Raw genomic sequence first — 19166 nt, forward strand, 5'->3', positions numbered from 1 at the left:
CCAGATTGTGATGATTTTGCACGTGAGATTTTCATGCTGTCTTGGGTGAACACCGTCCATAGCTCATACAGACACAAACTGAAGGCATAGTTATCTTAGACATCCAGGCTCTGTGAGCTCTCTCAGAAAAAATAGGTTCCTTGGGGAAGCTTTTCTTTTCCTTTCCCAAATAGTGTAAAGTAGGAAAAGCATGGGTTTTAGGTACCCAGACTGTACGTTGAACAAGCATCAGGCCCTTTTCTAAGTAGTGACTTCCTTCAAGTATCACATGCAGAAGCTGGCTTTGGCCCATGTTGGAGCTTGAGTTGCTTTCAAACATACTGGGAAAATGCCTCTTTTCCATAACTTTTGAAAACTTGAGGCCTACTATACCTGTACAGTTCACTCTCTACAAAGCTTTCTACTGGGAGAATTTATTGGAAACAAGTATGTTTGGGCTGGGCTTTCTTCCCCTCCTTTTATTTTTCAGGATATGTAATGAAAAATTCGCCAGCTTTGCCACTTAATTGCTTCATGGCTGTTGTTTGTCAGTTTGCCAGCAGGTTTCTGCTTAACTACTGCCATTTGACATTGCTGAAACACAAATGCAGAATGATTGAGTTGCCAACATGTTACTGAGTCTTTTGCAAGGGGAGTTTCAGCATATTAACGCTTCAGGCTTTTATGTCGGTATTGATTGCTGAAATCAGAAAGAAACCTTTGGCAGTATTCAGCATTGTGCCAACACACATTTGCTGGCAAGAAAAAGAAACTGGCCATTGCCATTGACTGTGACTTCATCCCTTCCTTCCTTCCTTTATTTCTTACATTCTTTATTTCTGTACACACCCACGTGGAGTTTTGGAATCTAATACACATCACAGCCGAATTCCAGTTAACCTAACAATAAATCAACAGGGAAAATCGATTTCTTGATACAGTCAGATGTGGAGGCTGTTTAATTTTGCAGCCGCCTGCATTATGTCCGACCAGATTTCATGACAGCTGGGGAGGGAGGTGATGGCAGCATCCCTCAGAGCAGGAGCTCAGGTCAAGAGCTGGCTTGGAGGGTGGTATTGGGGTTGTGGTCTCTGCTGAGCTCCTGTTGGGGCAGTCATACTGCCCTGGGTTTGGTCCTGAGTGCAAGGTGGCCATTGTGGAGCTGGTCACCACGGGGTGAGGAGGAGAACGATGCTGCTGGGGCCAGGCTGGAAAGGAAGTTTTGCTCCTGGTGCACAGCATTGCCGAAGACTCCGGGATGGGGCCTAAGGCTGAGAAGGGGCTTTGGCTGAGGAGCAGGGGATGAATTGGATGGCAGGGGGTGGTGTGGTGGCTCAGAGGTGCTGCAGTGGTGCCCCGGCAGAGGACGGGTGAGGAGGGTTTGCTTTGCTGAAGCAGGGAGCAAAAGGAAGGTGTAAGCACTCCTGCAGTTACTGGAGAGACATCTCTATGAGCTTATCACTGCAACCCACCAAAACCATTGCCTGCCTCTGCTTTTCTTTAGCCTGATCTCTTAGGTGACACTTTGCAGCCTGTTTTAGATTAGAAGATTTTGTAAGGACATCCTGGGCATGCTGAAGATGATGATGTCTGGTTGAAATGCCGTTATGTGGAAGAAATTGCTGAGGGGAAGTAGGATAGTGCATGGGGCAGAGATTTTGAACAGAAAATGGAAAGCGCATGTTCCCCAGAAGGGCTTGGGTTTTTCATGAGAGTTGAGATCAGTCCTGAGTGATTCCTTTCCCTCTGAATTGGGGAGTCAAGTGAAGAAAAAGGGGGCGATTAGGCCAGAATTGCTCTGCACAAATATTTGGCAAAAAGGGAAATAATCACGGGATCATAAGAAGATTTCTAAGAATTACTTAACTTTATGGGGAGTAACGTTGCAGCTAACAAAAAGCAGCAGTGATCATTTTTCTTGCATTACTTAATGTTCCCTCCCTTCAGGTGCAGTTAGGAAGATTTTTCTGAATCTGATTTGCTTCTTACTTATGGATTAACCAAAAGCAAGAACAATGTTTAGAAACTTTCCCAAATGTGCTTCTTAGAGACCGGGATTCATTAATATACTCTGACCACTGAAAGTCCACTGAAAGCTGGACCTTTTGGCCAGAAAACATCAGCAAGGAAACTTCAAGAGTGTATTTTGTGAGATTTTTGTAATTGTGATGAAGAGTTTCTCTCTTTGGTTGATTGGAATAGATATTTAGAGCTTTAGAATGCAAAAAGTACCTTCATTTGTAAAAGGTTAGAGGACTCTGTTCTTTACCTCTGCCTCGACCACAGTAAATGCAAGCTTTACGTGGAATGGTTGTATGAAAATGTGTACTTCTGGCCTTACAGAAAGGCTGGGAAATGCCTCAATTACAGCGGATTTTCAATAGGAAGGTGTCTTTTCCTCTAAACAGCATGTTAATTTTTAAAAATGCTTCTACAGACTTTTTAGTTGAAAAGCTGTGGCTCAGAATCAGAAAAGCTGAGGCTGATAATTGAAACACTTCATTTTGGAAGCACCTTCCCACTGGCAGTTATAGTTTTGACACCTTGTGCTCAGATCTTCTCTGTGTAGGACAGCCCCCAGTAACTAAGCCCATTAAAGAGAATAGGAACACAAACACCGAAACTGCAGATTCCCTGGGGTGCCACATTAGGGTCTCCAAATAAAGCAATGCAAGATTTCAAATGAAAATTTGTGTCCTGCAGCTAGTCTGCATTTTCATCAGGTGCTAGTATAAAGAGGCACCTGAGCCACCTTCTAGCCAGCTCAATTAATTAGTAATAAAAGCCCAGCATGTGTTGCCTAAGAATTCCATTGATGATGTGTGAGACTGAATAAAATACCGTTTCTTTTTCTGTAGCTCTGGGGCTGTTGACTCTTTACACAGTAAAATGAGACTTGGGAAGAGAAAGTGGTTAAAAAGTAACGAAAGTGGTCTGACCTTGAACTGCTACAGAGATCTTGGGAATAGTAAGGCCTGGTCCAGGGTAAGTGATACAGAGCCTGCTTGCCAGGCATGTGCCTGGATCAGCAGTGGTTCAGTGCGCACCTGGCAGAAGTCTTACTCCGAGTTTGATAAATTGTCTTCTCTCAGCATGAGTTAAAGTAATTAATCTTTTATTTCTAAATTACTACAAGTCTTTCAGCTTTTTCCTTTTTTTTTCTTTCTAGTTTCAAATAGGTAGCGCAATAATGCAATCTATGCCTTACCGAAGGAGACTGTTTCATCTTTAAAATACCAGGCAGAGGAGCAAAGCTTTGGTGTCAAGGGAAATAACCATCCTGGCAGAGAGAAAAATGTCAGTAGGATGCTGCCACTGGTTTGGCAGAGACTCTTTGGGGCATGCTTTGTTAGTTGGCTGTTGATTTTCTGTTTTGCCTTTATGCTTCTCTTTGTTATGTGTGAAGGTGCTTCCAAAAGAGTGGTCTTTATCTGGGTACCTTCCTTCAGCCAAATCCAAAAGAATACAGAGGAAAAAAGGAACTGTAAATTGGTATGAGAAAACCAAGAGCTGGGGGCACATCTGAATGAAATTAAATCCCCATCCAGACAACACAGCTCTATAGAGCTGTGCCTGTTCGACTGCCTCCTTCACTCTGTGGCGTAGACAAGATCTCTTGCACATGCTTTCCAAGGCCTGCACAGCTACTAAAGCCATTCCTAATAAAATGAGTGAGTTAATGCGTGTGTGTAGGTGCACGCAAGAAACTAACTTTTGGAGCAGCATGGTATCTGCCTGCCGCAGTGACTGTCAGGCACCCTGAGACAGCCAGAGGCCACGGCCTGGTGCTTCTCCTCCTGGTGAAAGATGCAGGTGTAAGAACATAAACCCTGCCCTAACAGAGTGGGTCAATTTAGTGCACCCATTGGGGTCAGAAAATGCCCTGCTTGTTGCTTTATCAACTAGTATAGAAAGTCATCCCAGCGTCTCATTTTCTGGCTGGGGAGGGGAAATTGAGTGTTTCTGTTGGGCCACTCCACTGTCTCCCTCTGGAAAGCATCCAAGTGCTATTCTTTTGCAGAGGAATGTCATCCAGAAATACAGATATAAGAAACACAGGGGGAATATCAGGGTGTTTTATTAAACATAGCCTTACTTTTTCATTGTCCCTGTAGGGCACCCCACTGACAGCCAGTGTATGGAGCAGGGAACAAACTACTCAGAGGCGTATATATGCCACAGAAAACTCTGTCATTTTTAGAAATACACCTCTGAAAAAAATGCTCTTAGGAAAGGTTGACTTTGCAGAACCCCTTTAACATCTCCTGTGGTATGTGCTGATGCATATTTGTGATGACGCTTGGAAGCTGACTCTTAGCTCCAGCTAAATAACATAAAAAATGGCATAATATAATGCAATGATGCACCTGTTCTTCCCCATTAGGGAATAAATTGCTATTACAGGACCAAAGCAGCAGGCAGCTGTGTCCAGCACAGTTAACCCTGCTCTGTAGGATTCTACAAGAAGAAGGGGAACAAATACCCACAGACGGCCGCATAAACTGTTTCTTCCACCAAGAAATTGTCCATGCGATTGATAATCTTTCACCAGGCCAGGGTGAAATCTGGGAAGAAGTCTTCACAGTCAAGTCGTTTCCCTCAAATAGATTTCTCTTTTCTATTACACCAAACATTAACTTTTTAGGGTTTTTGCTCTTGTGCTGTGATTTTATTTTTTCTTAAGTTTGTTTCTTTCCTTTAATGAGAGTGAAAGCCTCAGAGCTCTTTTTAGTTCTAAAAGAAGGATTTGAAGCATTCTGCCTATTCCGATTTTCCACAGGGACATTAATACATAAGCAACAAAGAATATTATAACTGTTTACAGTAGCCCTCAGCGAGCAGCATGAGACTTGGGGACTTTTTGAAAGAGTATTTGGTTACAGCATCAAAAGCTGGACTAAAAGCTTCAAACTCAGAAGTGTTTGGAGTTGCTCAATGACAATGAAAAATTTTCAATTTGCCAATTTTTACAAGCACAGGAATCTTCAAGCTTGTTTTGTCTTCTCTTCTGAGCCTCAGAAACAAAAGCAACCCTGAACGTCGAAATGTCTAATATTTTACCTTTACACATGTTAAGTTTTTACTTGTTTAAACATGTAGTTCCGCTTACATAGGGTATTTTGCAAATTATCAGATGCTGCTTCATGGTGTAAGAGGTACCATGAGTTTCAGCTGAGCTTCAAGAGAACTGCAGTGCCTGCACTGATGTTAACACGCTTAGCTTCTCAATCTTGCCATCACAGGCATCCTAGTTTTCCTGTGAGATCCAGGGTGTAGTATTATGTAGCAGTCATCTCTAGTCATTGGGGTAATGTGGTCATGGATCAGAAAGTGGCTTTAAGAACGCAATTGGTGCTGGCTCAAGCTTTCTTAAAGATGTTGCTCATTTTGTTTCCGCAGAGTGTTTCTCAGCTTCCCTATGGCAAAGCTCTCTACACATATGAAGGAAAAGAGCCTGGTGACCTCAAGTTTAACAAGGGGGACATCATTATACTGCGGCGGAAGGTGGACGAGAACTGGTACCATGGGGAGCTCAATGGGAATCATGGCTTCTTCCCTGCCAGCTACATCCAGTGTATCAAGCCCCTCCCCCAAGCTCCACCTCAGGGCAAAGCACTTTACGACTTTGAAATAAAGGATAAAGATCAAGACAAGGATTGCCTGACCTTCACCAAGGTAGGGGATTTTTTTGGTATTGTTTTTTTGTTAAAGTTTAGAAAGGTGCTTCTATAGGGACTGATGGAGCAGTGTCTGAGTCTGGAGCACAGTGGTGCTGGGACCACGGGGACATCTGCCTGGCTGCCCTGGGCACCTCTGACCAGAGACCCCCTGTGCTCCGTTTAGTTCTTCCAACCTGTTTCTTGTATGAGAAAACTAAAGTTCCTGAGCTCAGGGACAGGGCTGACATCCTTTATGAAGTGGGATGTCCCCTCACTTAATGTGCTGAAGGACATTGACTTCTCCAGAGCTTGCTTGGTGGCCTTGCAATGTCCCACGCACCAGCTGTGCTGTGGGACTACATGGTCATAAATCTTCCTAACAGGGCAAGCCCCATATTAGCATCTTTGGGAGATTGCTCCTATTTTGTCTAAAGGAGAAGCCAGCAAGATAGCTTGTGCCATATACATCAAGATCGGTACAAACCCAATGAAACTAAACAAGTAGAACTGGCTACACAGTTTCTGAGAACATTTTCTTTCCAGAAAGCACACATTTCATCTGCATTGAAACGTTATATAACAACTCAATTTAAAAAAAAAAAAAATCTAATGGAAATGTGTCTTTTAATGCTCCTTGTTGAATCAGATACCGCAGTGTTTTAAAATGCCATTCAGCTTCAAAATACATATTGCATCATACCATCTACCAATTAGCAGTTGAAATATGCTATTATAATATGTCACAGTTATTTCCTATTTTAAGGATGTGAAGATACTGGAAAACAGACATTAAAAACCAGTATTTGGTTTTTTAAAAAACAAAATGTTTAATAAATTCCAGTTGGAATGAGAGAAAAACGAGGTACTATGATTTCCTTTGGATTTAAAATGTCACGTTTACCCTTTTTCCCCCACCTCCCCACCTGCTTTTTGTCTTCCTCTCCCCTTCCTAGAATTCATGTTGACCTTAGATGGGCTTCATGGCTATCAAGAAGCCCACAGTAAAACACAGCGTATCCCTTGATGTTAATTTATGGCACTGAATGCCATGGAGAACCTGTTCATTGTCATTTTCTGTTTTATTTCAGCTGTCTGTGGTTGTTATAGCATCACATAAAGTAATAACAATTATGCTCAAAATGAATATGAAATAGGTGATAAAAATATCCTTCACCAGGATTTTACTGACCTCCTCTTTTGAGGCTGCTTATTATAGCTGAATGAATTACTTGCAGCATATAATTTTCTCACCAAATGTAACATCTTTTTCACTCACACAACGTTGCTCTGCAGAACGCAATTTCCTAGAATGTATACTTTCTCATATTTATTTAACAAAAGACTTGTAAGCACTTTTGAGCCATAGCAAGCAAAACGTTTGATAGCAAACACTGCAAACCCTGTGACTACCCAGCCTCCCCTGGAGCTGTGAATCTCTGAAAGAAAGTGGGCTGCTTAGTGAGAAGTAGCAGCCATGCACTTACAGAAAGCTGGCCAGAAGTTACCTCTGAGATCCTATCAGTGAATATATATTTGCTGGCTTGTTGTTCTCCTCACTGCTTGCCCAGAGGTACAATGATGACTTATCTGAGAGTAATCTTCCTTGTCTGCTTAAGGTATTCATTGCTTGTGCAGTCTAAGAAACTTAATGGCTATGGCAGGCAGTGTGGACTTTTTTGTTAAAACAGATCCTTTCCTAGACACTTCTGTATTTGATTTATTTGGTGCAGTATATTAGTACACCTCCTTCATAATAACTGATTTTGTACGATGATAGTTCTCATTTTCGTGGCTGTCTAATGCCATTCTCACATGGAGCATTTCTTTCTGCTATGTAGCTCTACTCTCAATCCTCGATTTTCCTTTTCTTCACCCCTTGTTACTGTCTGCATCCTTTTATCCCTGATGACTGTGTTTTCCCTGAGGGGGTTTGGTTTCTCCTCTACCGCTATTTTCTTCTTTAGCTCCTTCCAGTGCACGCACTGTCACCTTGTAACTGGTTTTATGTCTTCCCTATTGTTCTCTCTGACAGTGAATAATCTATTTTTCATCTTGGGACTTTACCGTCATGTTTTCATCAGTTTTCTCAGTGCTAATTTTAGCTGTCACCTGCACTGATGAAGGTTCCTGTTTAGCCCAGATTTTAGATCATCTGCTCATGCAGTCAGTTCCTCTGCACAGAGTCATGAGCCCTGCATTGCTGTAGATGTGATTTGTCACTTGGAACAATAGTAATCATTTGAATATCTGAAAATGCTGCACCTGATTGCAATTTCATTTACTCTATTTATTCTCTCCTCAGGTAGAGGGGGTTGCATCAGCATAACTTTTATACAAACTAGTGTAACCTATTTGCGTCCTCCTGCAACTGATTTTACTCTATCAGACACTTGTAATTGGATTTTACTTATATAATAAAGAAGACTTTTCCTCTGAAAAGAAACTACAAGAAGGGAAGTTGAACATAGGGACTCTATCATGATGTTTTGTTGCTTTTTTGGTAGACTTTGCTTTTTCCCATCCCCTTTCTTATGATGCAGCCAGAATATGTCAGGGCAGTAAAAGAAAGCAAATGAAGGTTATTTGGGGTTTACTCTTGCTAGGTTGTTTTTTGATCTTTTTTTCCAAGTTAAAATGCCCTGTTGTCCCAGAGGTGGATTGCAAGGAAATGAAGTCTGCTTTACACTCATCTTCATGAGCAGGGGTGCAGAGGGCTTCTGCCACTTACCCGTTTTCATCTCCTGGAGACACAGCACTCTCCAGATAAAGGCCAAAGATAAATCAAATTTAATACTTTTGTATGTGTAAGTATCAAACCAGGAGGGACAGGGAAACCTCTATCTTGAGTAGCCAGCCCAACAAAAAAAAAGCTCATATCTGTCATTCTGCTGTGGACTGTTCCCCCTACCTCCTCCTCTTAAATAAACCATCTGTACAGGCAGAGGGTCCCACCACTGTTCCCTCCTCTGCAGTGGCTACAAGGAGATAAAACATATCAGATCTGTGACTTAACGTATTTTCCTTCAGTGTTCAGCACTGATCAGGCAAACCGGGCAGTTAGCAGTTGTTTTGCTTTCTGTAACAACTGACTCCAGCCTTGTGTCACCTTTGCAGCAGTTTAACTCCAGTAGCTTCAGAAGCATTACTCCTGGTGTTTGCCTGCATGGTTGCAGTCAGCATGTGGCCTCCAGAGTCTCATTGCATGCCCTTGGGATAGACTAATTTAACTCAGCTTTCTAATGTCTCCTTCTTATGTGGTACCACAGTATGTAACTGGGCTCCTGCTGTCTCTGCTTTAAAAATAATCAATCATTCTTTGGGCTATGCAATGTCTGGTACAAACTGTGTGCAAGAGGACTCTGCTCTCAGCTATAGCAGTGCAGATCTCGAGTAATGACATTGTTTGTGTAGTTACTCCAGCCTTAGACTGAGTCCAGATTCAGCTCACAGTTTTGTTTTGGTGTTTGACCACCCTTCGCATCACTTCATGTAGTAGGTGAGTCTCAAACTTGTCAAGGTAGCATCAACTGTTTGCCACGCTTTATTACTCATCACATTGTTAATAACATCATCTATTTTGTCAATTTTCCAACACTTCCATTCTCAGCCCACAGCGGTGTTTGACAAGCGTTGTGCTAGTCTTGGAGCCATCACATGCAATACTGGTTCCTGGCTGCGGAGCAGCATCCTAGTCCCTTAGGACTCAATTCCAACAGCATTTGCTGTTTACAGAGGGACCGTCCAGGCAGTAACCGGCAACTGGGATTGTCACGCCAGCTGGCAAGCGTTGTAGTTGGGCACACTGAGCACCGCGCAGTGCTATCCTGCCATCTCTGAGATCTCCCCAGTGTTCTAGATGAAGTTGTTATCTCTGCTGAATAGCAGGCACATCTGCGTTGTACTGCTTCCTTAATGGCCATTAATGACTAGAGTAAAAATCAGGTTGTGAATCATGACTGTTATTGGGCACAATTTTGTGCTGTTTTCTCAGCACAAGGGTTCATTTCTCCATCAATCAGATTGCTTTTTAAGTGATTTATCTTTGACTTCCTTTCTGATAATGGTTATAAACTGGAACTGCAGGTCCCACCTGCCTGTCGCAAGGCTGCCCAGTCCTGATGAATAGTGAAAGACTTGAGCAAGTACGAGAGAGCAAATAATTAGAGACTTTAGTAACAGGCATAAAAAGAGCATGAGGCATCTTTATCAAACTTCAGTGGATACCATTGGCTTTTGAAGTGAGATTTGAGGTTTGGATTCCTTTGTGCTGCCTGGAAATCAATTTAGTACATGTGAAATAGTGAAGATCAGAAAGTTGAAGTAGTGTGCCAAGAGATCTTTGTCTCTTTACTATTCATGATCCTTTTGGGAACCTTTCTAGGAATTTATAAGTAGCATGGCTATCCAACTAATTTAAGGTACTAAAATAGTTCATGCTGAAGCTTTCACCAGCACTGTTTATAGAATGATGTTGTAGGTTGTAAATTCAAAGAAACTTCCTATTAATAAAGAATTTCAGAAGATGTTTTGGGATTTGCTGTAATTCCTGGAGATTTTCAACACCCTTCTGCAAGCGAATTCTGTAATGGAAAGCGTTCTCAAGGATTTGCACTTTGCTCTCCCACAGAGATACACATTTTGAATGTCAGCATATCTCAAGACGTGCAGCTATCTGACTTTCTCATATAAGACCACATTCCACAACCATACTTGGCAGAGCTGAACTAAGATCGGCATATGGAAATGCTTCCAGATTTCATAGGTCCATAGAAGGTAAAATTGGATGGGATCTTCAAAGGTTACTCATTCCCTGCCCCATCCTCAAGTAGTATCAGTGTGGGATAAACCTTTCTGCAGGTGTCTGTCCAGCCTGCTCTAGGGATGGGATTGCATGGTGCCTTTAATAAAATCTAGTTGAGTGCTTCTGGGGTTTTACAGTTAAGTTTTTTCTTACTTTCTTAGGTGTGTGTGTATATATGCAAATATGTATATACACATATACATTTATATACGCATATGTTTGCACACACACACATAGAATTATGTATGTGTACATGAGCATATAGTGAAAATGCAGACCAATCACATTTTGTTTTTAAAAAGTCTTTTAAAATAACTGAACAAATAGAGAATGTAGGAACGCTCATAGCAGGTTCTTGAAGTGATGCAGTCTTTTATTTTCTTCATTTACCCCCTTTACCTAGATTCTAAACTTGTGATAATCATTCTTTTGTAAGAGCATGTGGAAACTTCTCAGAGATGTAATACTGTCAGCTCTTTACACAGTTCAAATATGGTCTGTGGAGACAGGGCTTTGGAAAGGAATGCTATCTGTTTCTTCAGGAAATTAAATGCACAAATTCTTTTTGCATCCTTCCAGCTGCAATAAATAGCTGAAGGGCTCAGTCTGTGGCTGTTTCGCTGAGCTTTTCCCCCAATGGCTCATTCAGACGAATAATTTAAAGGAAACATTTAAACTATTTTGAAGCACAAGTGTTCAAAATGCACATGTTCAAAACCTGCGAAGTACATCACATCACATCCCTGTTCTGGTCATTTTCTGGCAACATAAATCCACAGTCTGAACATGCTGGAGCAGGAATTTGTGGGGTTTTTTTCCCTGTGTGAGCAGTATCTACAAAAAATGCCCAGTTCCCCTCGCCTGGCTAGTTAACATGGATAGCTTGTTACATGGAGAGTGATAGACCATATGTAGCTCTTATTTTCCTAGAGTGAGTGGTAGAAATAAAGTGAGGACAGCAGGGAATTCTGTCTCAGCTTTCTGGAGGAAGGCATTTTCTGCACAGGAACAGAGGAAGATTGGATGCCAAGAGAAAATGAATGGCACCTCTGCAAACTTCACTTAGCAGCTTCTCTCCTCCTGCTCCTTTCCCTTGGCCATAAGAGATCTGAGCATCTGGGCAGTGCCCTGCAGAGAGGGCTGCCTTCTGTAGGAGGCGGTGCTGACTCAAGGGCATGTTTAGTATGGCAGCCCCAGCAGACAGATGTGTGATAGCAGAAATCCATGGACAAGTTGAGTGGCTCAAACAAGGAAAACCCACAGTTTGGGTCTAGTCACCTGAGCTTTTGCAATGACTGGTATGTTCTAGGTTTTAACTCTATAAAGAGAAACTTTGAGCAGTATGAGTCGTACTTGCGCTTTGCTTAATCTCCTGTTTTATAATCACAATAAAATTCATTGTCAGTGAAATGCCATTGGGCTAGAAAACAAACTTGTATCTAAACTGAAGCTGACCCAACAGCTGAATGTGACTCGTTTATATGGTTATCCTTGGCTTTTGGCCTAATACTTTTTTTTTAAAAAAGGAAAACTGACTTGCAGTACACCAGCAGTGTAGGCTCATTATTGTGCTATACTTTGTGCTTCTTGCTGGAAGTGTCTCCAGGACTGCCTGTGCTCTACTGCTACTTCCCTTTGAGTTGCCTTCCGGAGCAGCCAAGCACCACAGTGGGTTCTTGGATGCAGAGGGGCAGCTTCAAGCTAGAGAGTTTTCAGCATTGGATTAGAGGCCAAAACGTTATCCATGCAATGAAGCCAGGAGCTGCATATTCCCATGTGCTGTGCCTAGGCCCTTGGAGTTACTGATGGACAGCATAAGCTGCACCAGTCTGCAGGGTGCGATGCTGGGCCAGGGATGCTGCTGGCCCAGGATTCAGGCAGCATTTTTACCTGGCTTATGGCCTCCTCTGTGTGCTCCCTCCCTAAGCTGTTAAGTGGGTAACTAAAAACTAGCATCTTTCTACTGAAAAAAAAGAAGAAAAAAGATTGTTTATTTTGTGTATCTCTGATTTTAGGATGAAATTCTGACGGTCATCAGGAGGGTAGATGACAACTGGGCAGAAGGAATGCTGGGTGACAAGATTGGCATTTTCCCTATCCTCTATGTTGAGGTAAGTTCATAAGAGGAGGTTGTGGGTCCTGGTTTTGGTGTCTTGTGTGGGTTTTTTGTACTCACGAGGGCAGGATAATCTCGAAAATTCTTAAATGAGAAGGACAAATTACAAGAGAATAACTGGAAAGGGGATTTCTTGGTTGCTGTCCCCTCAGGCACTGTGAGGATACACTTGATTAACGTGGCCAGCACAATATAAGCCCTGACCTACTGCTGAAGGCTCCCCACGTAGCATTTCAGGTGTAATGTACACAAACATAAGGAAAATAGGGGAGGATGATTGCAGTTGCGATATCTTGCACACATCTGAGGAGAGGTGGGTGCTGCTGGCAGGTGGGAAGCAGCAGTGCAGCACAGTTCTGGGCCACCAACATAAGCAGGATGTGGACCTGTTCGGGTGAGTCCAGAGGAGGCCATGAAAATGCTCCAAGGGCTGGAGCACCTCTCCTATGGAGACAGGCTGAGAGAGTGAAATTGTCCAGCCTGAAGAAGAGAAGGCCCAGGGGAGACCTTCTAGCAGCCTTCCAGTACCCAAAGGGGGCCTGCAAGGAAGCTGGAGAGGAACCTTTCATAAGAGCATGCAGTGACAGGAGAAGAGGGAATGGCTTTAAGCTGAAAGAGGGTAGATTTAGATTAGCTATTAGGAAAAAATTCTTTACTATGAGGGTGATGGGACCTTGGAACAAGTTGCCCAGAGAAGCTGTGGCTGCCTCATCCCTGGCAGTGTTCAGCGCCAAGTTGGACGGGGCTTTGAGCAACCTGGTCTGGTGGAAGGTGTCCCTGCCCATAGCAGGGGGGTTGGAACTAGATGATTTTAATGTCCTTTCCAATGCTAACTATTCTATGATTCCCTGTGTGCTGGACCCATCTTTGTCCTAAGTACTTTCCCAAGATCATTTCCACAGGAGGCTTATTTCAGAGTAAATACTAGGACCTCATGTCCTCCGAGGAGACCCATTGTGCTACCTCTTCTCACTGCTGTGCAAACCTTCTGCTAGTGCCCTTCCCGCTGGATGCACCTTGGGAGAAGAGCCACAGCCAGCTATGCTGGCCCGTGGTGGCCCTGCTGGAGCGGCTCTGTTGTCTATGTGACAGATAATACCTTTGAGGAGTTTCCTCCTTCATGGGTGAACCGGGGGTACAGAGAACAGACGGGCACCACATGCATTTGTATTTTCTTCAGGGTGTCCCACTCTGCACCCAGTACTTAGAGCAGTGCTCTGCTCCCAGGCACTGGCTTGCGCTGCTCTCTGGAGTGAAGTATCTCTTGTGCCCACAGCAGAGCCCACACTACTATGTATGATTCTGATGCCTGCCTCCAAAATTACTTCTCCAGATTTCTTAGTTAATGATTTGAGACAAAACAGAGATAATTAGTGCCTGACTACCTAATTATTAACTCCGACAATGACCAATTTGGAATAAACCATCATTAATATACGTTGCGTTCCCATGGTTGACAAGAACAATAATATTAAAACCAGAATGTGTAGGAGCCATTATTGGGAAACCAGCTGCCTCGTATAAGTTAATGACTAGTTTTCTTCTATTCTGAATGCATAAGACATTTCCAGTCTGTTGTGATTAAATGAGAAATCTGGGTTTCTCCCAGATTTCATCCTTTTTCCTTTCTCTTTCTTGTCCTGGGGGAGTGCAGTATTACTGAACTTTGCTGCAAAGAGAGTGAATTGGGCACCTCTGTGTGCTCAGACATCACTGCACCCCACCACCTTTCCCCAGGTCTAGTTTTGGCCTGTAAGTACTTCCACTGCCTATGCACCGTACAGCATCCTGATCCCTCTCCTACACCTAGTCTCCTTAACTACTTCTCTCACCGGGTGAAGGGCTCGAAGCCTCAGGAGAGCAGTCTGTTGGGAACATGGGCAATGATGTCTCACTTAAGTTGTCCTAGCACTAGCATGTCCTGGGCAGCCATAGAGGAGCAGGAGGTAGCACTGTGCAATATCAGAACAGCAATGCTGGAAGTTTCTAGAGATGCAAACAGCCAGGTAGCCAGCACCAGGGGAGAAAAATGCAACAGGAATGAATGTGTGTGTGCATATGTATTCATTCAGAGACACACACATATATAAAATAAATTCAGCTATATACACTTATGCACGTATTTGTATATGTACACGCGCACATATATTTTATCTGTATAAATTTGAAATGTGGAGGCTTGAAAGGCCTTTTCAAATGAGATGCCTAGGTGACATGGGCATGAGAGTCATGCCATGGTTTGTAAAAGCAAAGGAAAATGATCCTCCAGACAGCAAATATCAGCCAGCTATTTTGTCCATGTCCTGGTGGATGGAAGCCTTATTCTGAATATGAGATGAGCTTATGAAACTGTTGGAGTTATACAATTACTCAGCTGTTTCCATCTTCAGATGTTACTTTCTAATAAAAAGTAAGTGGAATCAGCAGGCCAAATCCCAAAGAAGTTTCGAAAATCTTAACAGCAATGTTTATAAAAAAAAAGCCCATTAGACAAGTGGTACTTGAATCTAAAACCACTCCTTGAGTCTGTCCAAGCCCATTAAGTGGTTTTCAAGATCTTGGCAAAACATGCAGATTAAGCAAAGCTTAACTCTCACAGTAGCCTTCCACTTGTGTGAGCAGATCTGCCAAAGTGCGTAGGATTTCACATGGCATTCAAAGCCCTGCTCTCTGGACGGAATGAATTCCAGCCTGGATCCCATCTCTAATGGCAGGCTCCAATGTTCCCAGCTGCCACCACAGTCCAGACAAGAGTTCTTACCATTGCTATGGGAGTGAGAGCACTAGAAAATAAACCAGTCACTTCAAGGATCTTAGAGCTAAGCATGCCAGAGCTACAAACAGGGGATGTAATTCTTGTTGGCCCTCTTTTAGTGAGACTTCGTCCTGGCGATGTGCTGCCATATCCCTCACACGGATGCTTGCAAGAAAAGCTTTTGCAAGTGCTTTGTTATAAAGCATTTGCATACATAAACTGCAGTGGGGTGGTAAGGAGGGGTGCACCACAACAGCAAATACCTCGTCGGGACCCCAGCACATGGGCTTGTCAGCTGGCCCATTAAAAGCCTGCAGCCTAATCTCCTTCATCTTCTTTCCACCCAGTGCTTACTGAATTTGAGAGTGGTAAGGGAATCCTGGGAGGGCAACTTTTAGAGCACAAAACCGCTTGCTGAAGACATCAAAATTTATCTGCTCCCTGCAGTGTTTTAAAAAGTCTATGTGTGGTTAGGAAACATTATGTGTGGTTATCCATACAGCCATATACATGCGACGTGGCATGGATTTTATGTTTTATTCCCTACAAGTGTCCAGCAAGGGTGCTTGCGTGCCTGTTGCGTCTGACAGCTCTCTGCAGAGAGGCTTTTACCTGCCTCCATAGTGTTATCTCTTCCCAACCTCAGAGAAGCTACAATTGTATAAGGAATAAATATTTGCAGCTCACTATGGTGACTTTTACCGAATGAGTCACATGCAATATGTGCTGTCATGAAGAGTTTGCACTATTTTTTTTCCTTATGTTGTTGCTGTCCTTCGTCTGCAGTAGAAGTCATTTGGGCTGATAATTTATGTTTTAATTTGTCTGCAGAAAAACACAACATAATCAAATTGATTCTCAAGGTGCCTTCTGTCCTGAAATAAACATCTTATTAGTAATCTGTATGGTTTGAAGTCATATTCTTGCTGGGAGGAGTTTTAGACCTGCAGGAATTCAAAGTCCTAACTACATTTCTTTTATTTTACTGGCTTCAAGCTAGGTTCTTCATCCTTAATAACTGCTGTTATTATCTCTGTTTGGAGGTTGTAAGTAAGTGTTGTGCCTCTATGCGTAAAATTGAGAATAATGAAGAATAAAGTGTGTCCTAATAGGTTTGAGTGTCTGGGTATGAAATTTGAGGGCAATGGAGTGCTGAGTATTTGGAGGGTCACATCCTGCTCAGATGGGCAGGAACTGGAAACTCAAAAAGTTCAGCTGTTAGACAAAAAGCCGCCGGTGCAAGGAAGTATTGACTGAGATCAAGAAGCCTTAAGAGTCCATGGTAGAGCAAGGCAATTATGTTGAGCGCTACTGTGACTGTAATATCAGCAAATTACAATTGATGAAGTGCCGGCCCATTGTTTTAATGTTTTATGGCAGCAGGGACACTGAAAGCTGTGATTAAGTAGTATTAGAAGTTTTAAAATTCTTTTTACAGAGCAGTGAAGCACAGTAATGAGGGTCTTCTCCTGTTCTTCACAGTCAAAAAGAGAAAAAGGTGGAAAAGAGGTCTAGGAGAAGAAGGGAGGAGGAGAATGGGTGGAGATGATGGTTTCAGTGCCCTGCAGCACAGACCTACAGGACTCCCCAGAGACCCAGGGGAATGGAGCTCTCACAAGTCAGTATTTAAAAAGAGTTCAGCCAAAAGTAAAATAAAATCAAATAAAATCCAAAGCCAAATACACTTCTTAAAGAAAACAACGATTTTTCATTCCAAAATTAGCTTTGCAGAGCAGAGCACCACATTTAACGATTTTGTGCTGTACCACTGGAGCTACCAATCATCTTAAAACAGCTTAACCCATAGAGGGGACCCTGCACACATCTACCAGGATCCCAGCTGTGGTCACTGAATTGTGTCACTGGGACCCATCTTCCCAGCAGAATTTGTTCTTAGATGTATAACTATGTACTTTGCTGAGAGTAACCTCTAGTTAGCCTGCAGATAAATGCAAGTGGTTGAGAGCTTAATTAACGTGTGTTTCTGTATGTGTGTGTCCAGATTTGGAGGCTTTCAGGAGGAGATGCAGGGAGCCACTCTGAAGAGAGCAAAGCCTTTCCCATAACCCAGCCTATAGACCTACTTGATTATTCAGCATTTTCCTAGTGGTGTGGCCCCCAATCTGGCATTGAGTCTGGATGGCACGTTTTATACTTTTGTCTTTATATGCAGATTCCATCTTAGCCATTTCCCAATACCCTTCTGTCCCCAGTGGAAGTCGTCACTGTTATATTCTTGAAAACTGAGATGTGTAAGGGTAGGCATTTCTAGTTCTCATATGTGTTTTGACCATTTTCAACAACATCAACAAATAGTTTTTGACCTGTCCACTTCTTGTCCACGTTTTCTCTCTCCTCAATCTGTTTGGTTCCTTTCTTCAGCTGCAGGATACATGGGTCGCTATGGGACTTTCATAATGAATTCAGCCTTGATGTCTGACCCGTCATTTACATGTGTGTAGTCTCTGTGGCAGCGTACTCTGTGCTTTTCAGAGTATCTTCTATGAAATCCTTCCAAAAAAAGGGGGCATTAGACATTCATTAGACAGTAACGTACGTTTGGTACCCTGTCCAAAAAGAACATGCAGTCTTTGTTTTTAAGGCCTGACAAAATGGTTCATTTTAGCTTTGCTAGTATCACTTAATGCTAATAAAAACTGAGGCTTTTGAACAGTAGGTAGAAGGAAACTAATGTAGATTATTTTAGAACAGCTGATTTACTAAATCTCAGAGGAGAAAATCCATCCCAGTACTAAGTAGTTGTACCACTAGTAAGTTAAGAATTATACCTGTTAACATCAGAATTGATTTTTTCTGTTCTGTCTCCTTTTGTGCATCAGATGAAAATGGAATAAGAACTTTGTAAAGCTGACAATGACGTAAGCTGTAAGAGGTGTTCAACTAATTTCTTTTGAAAAGCTTTATTGATAGGCATTTCAAATTCTGTAATTACATTGTTCTAAAACTTTTATTCCTGCACCTTCATGTTTCTAAAAAGTTGGTTATACTTGTTTTCCTCTTTCATACAATATCTTAGAATATTACAAGATACTCTTTGGTGTCAGATTTCTACATGAACAGAGTACAAAATACAGTTCCCATGTTTCACAGTAGAACTAAAGCATGCAGAATTTGTATTGTAGGCTACAAGAGGGACTACAAGGGGGACCTCAGTACAGTGTTATCCTATACACATAGTACTACTTCCACATCAATCTAGGAATAAAACATACTGATTTAAAACACTGTTACACATATATAAAGTAAAATAATTTAAAGTGCTTATAATAATTGTCACATCAGTCAGAAGAGAAAAGATTGAACATACAATATATAATAGCATAAAATTATATATATGTGTATTATACATACATATTATTTTAAATCTATGGCACATCTTTTCTGCATAGCAGCTCAATTTCTTATTTTCCCTTTTGCTTGTATGAATAAAGAACCAGTTGGTCTTTGATTAAATTTGCTACGTAAAATGTAAATTAGCATGACTTAAGACATTTTTTATTACTTTTTTTAATTTTGAATAATTTATTTTTACGTTTTCCAAGTAATTTCTAACATCCTTCATAAGGTGATCACTCATACAGATTCTGTAAGACTTTTCTTCATCTTTAGGACACAAAAACAAGCTGCATTTTCATCTTTTGACTTAAATGCCAGGTTTCCCCTACACTAGATTAGCTGAGCTACTCAGCTCTCTAGACCTTTTCTAATCACTTGCTCCCTTCAGGCTATATCTGGACAAGCCAATGCAGGATTGCTTTCTGGTTTCTGCGCCGGGGAGCACGTTCCTCCAAAGTTCATCTCAGGTGGGCACCGCGGAGTGCATACCGAGACAGG

The 19166-nt window shown here is 42.2% G+C and overlaps 1 protein-coding gene across 1 annotated transcript in view; it reads left to right on the top strand.

Moving 5' to 3' along the window:
• SH3RF3 (SH3 domain containing ring finger 3) overlaps positions 1 to 19166 on the top strand; it is a 254351-nt gene that overhangs the window by 151670 nt on the left and 83515 nt on the right. The window contains exons 2-3 of the mRNA XM_065677840.1: positions 5380 to 5655; positions 12456 to 12551. Coding sequence (XP_065533912.1) covers positions 5380 to 5655; positions 12456 to 12551 — 372 coding nt within the window. The remainder of the gene's footprint in view (positions 1 to 5379; positions 5656 to 12455; positions 12552 to 19166) is intronic.

This window comes from Lathamus discolor, chromosome 4 (genome assembly GCF_037157495.1).
Source record: "Lathamus discolor isolate bLatDis1 chromosome 4, bLatDis1.hap1, whole genome shotgun sequence".
Taxonomy (NCBI): domain Eukaryota; kingdom Metazoa; phylum Chordata; class Aves; order Psittaciformes; family Psittacidae; genus Lathamus; species Lathamus discolor.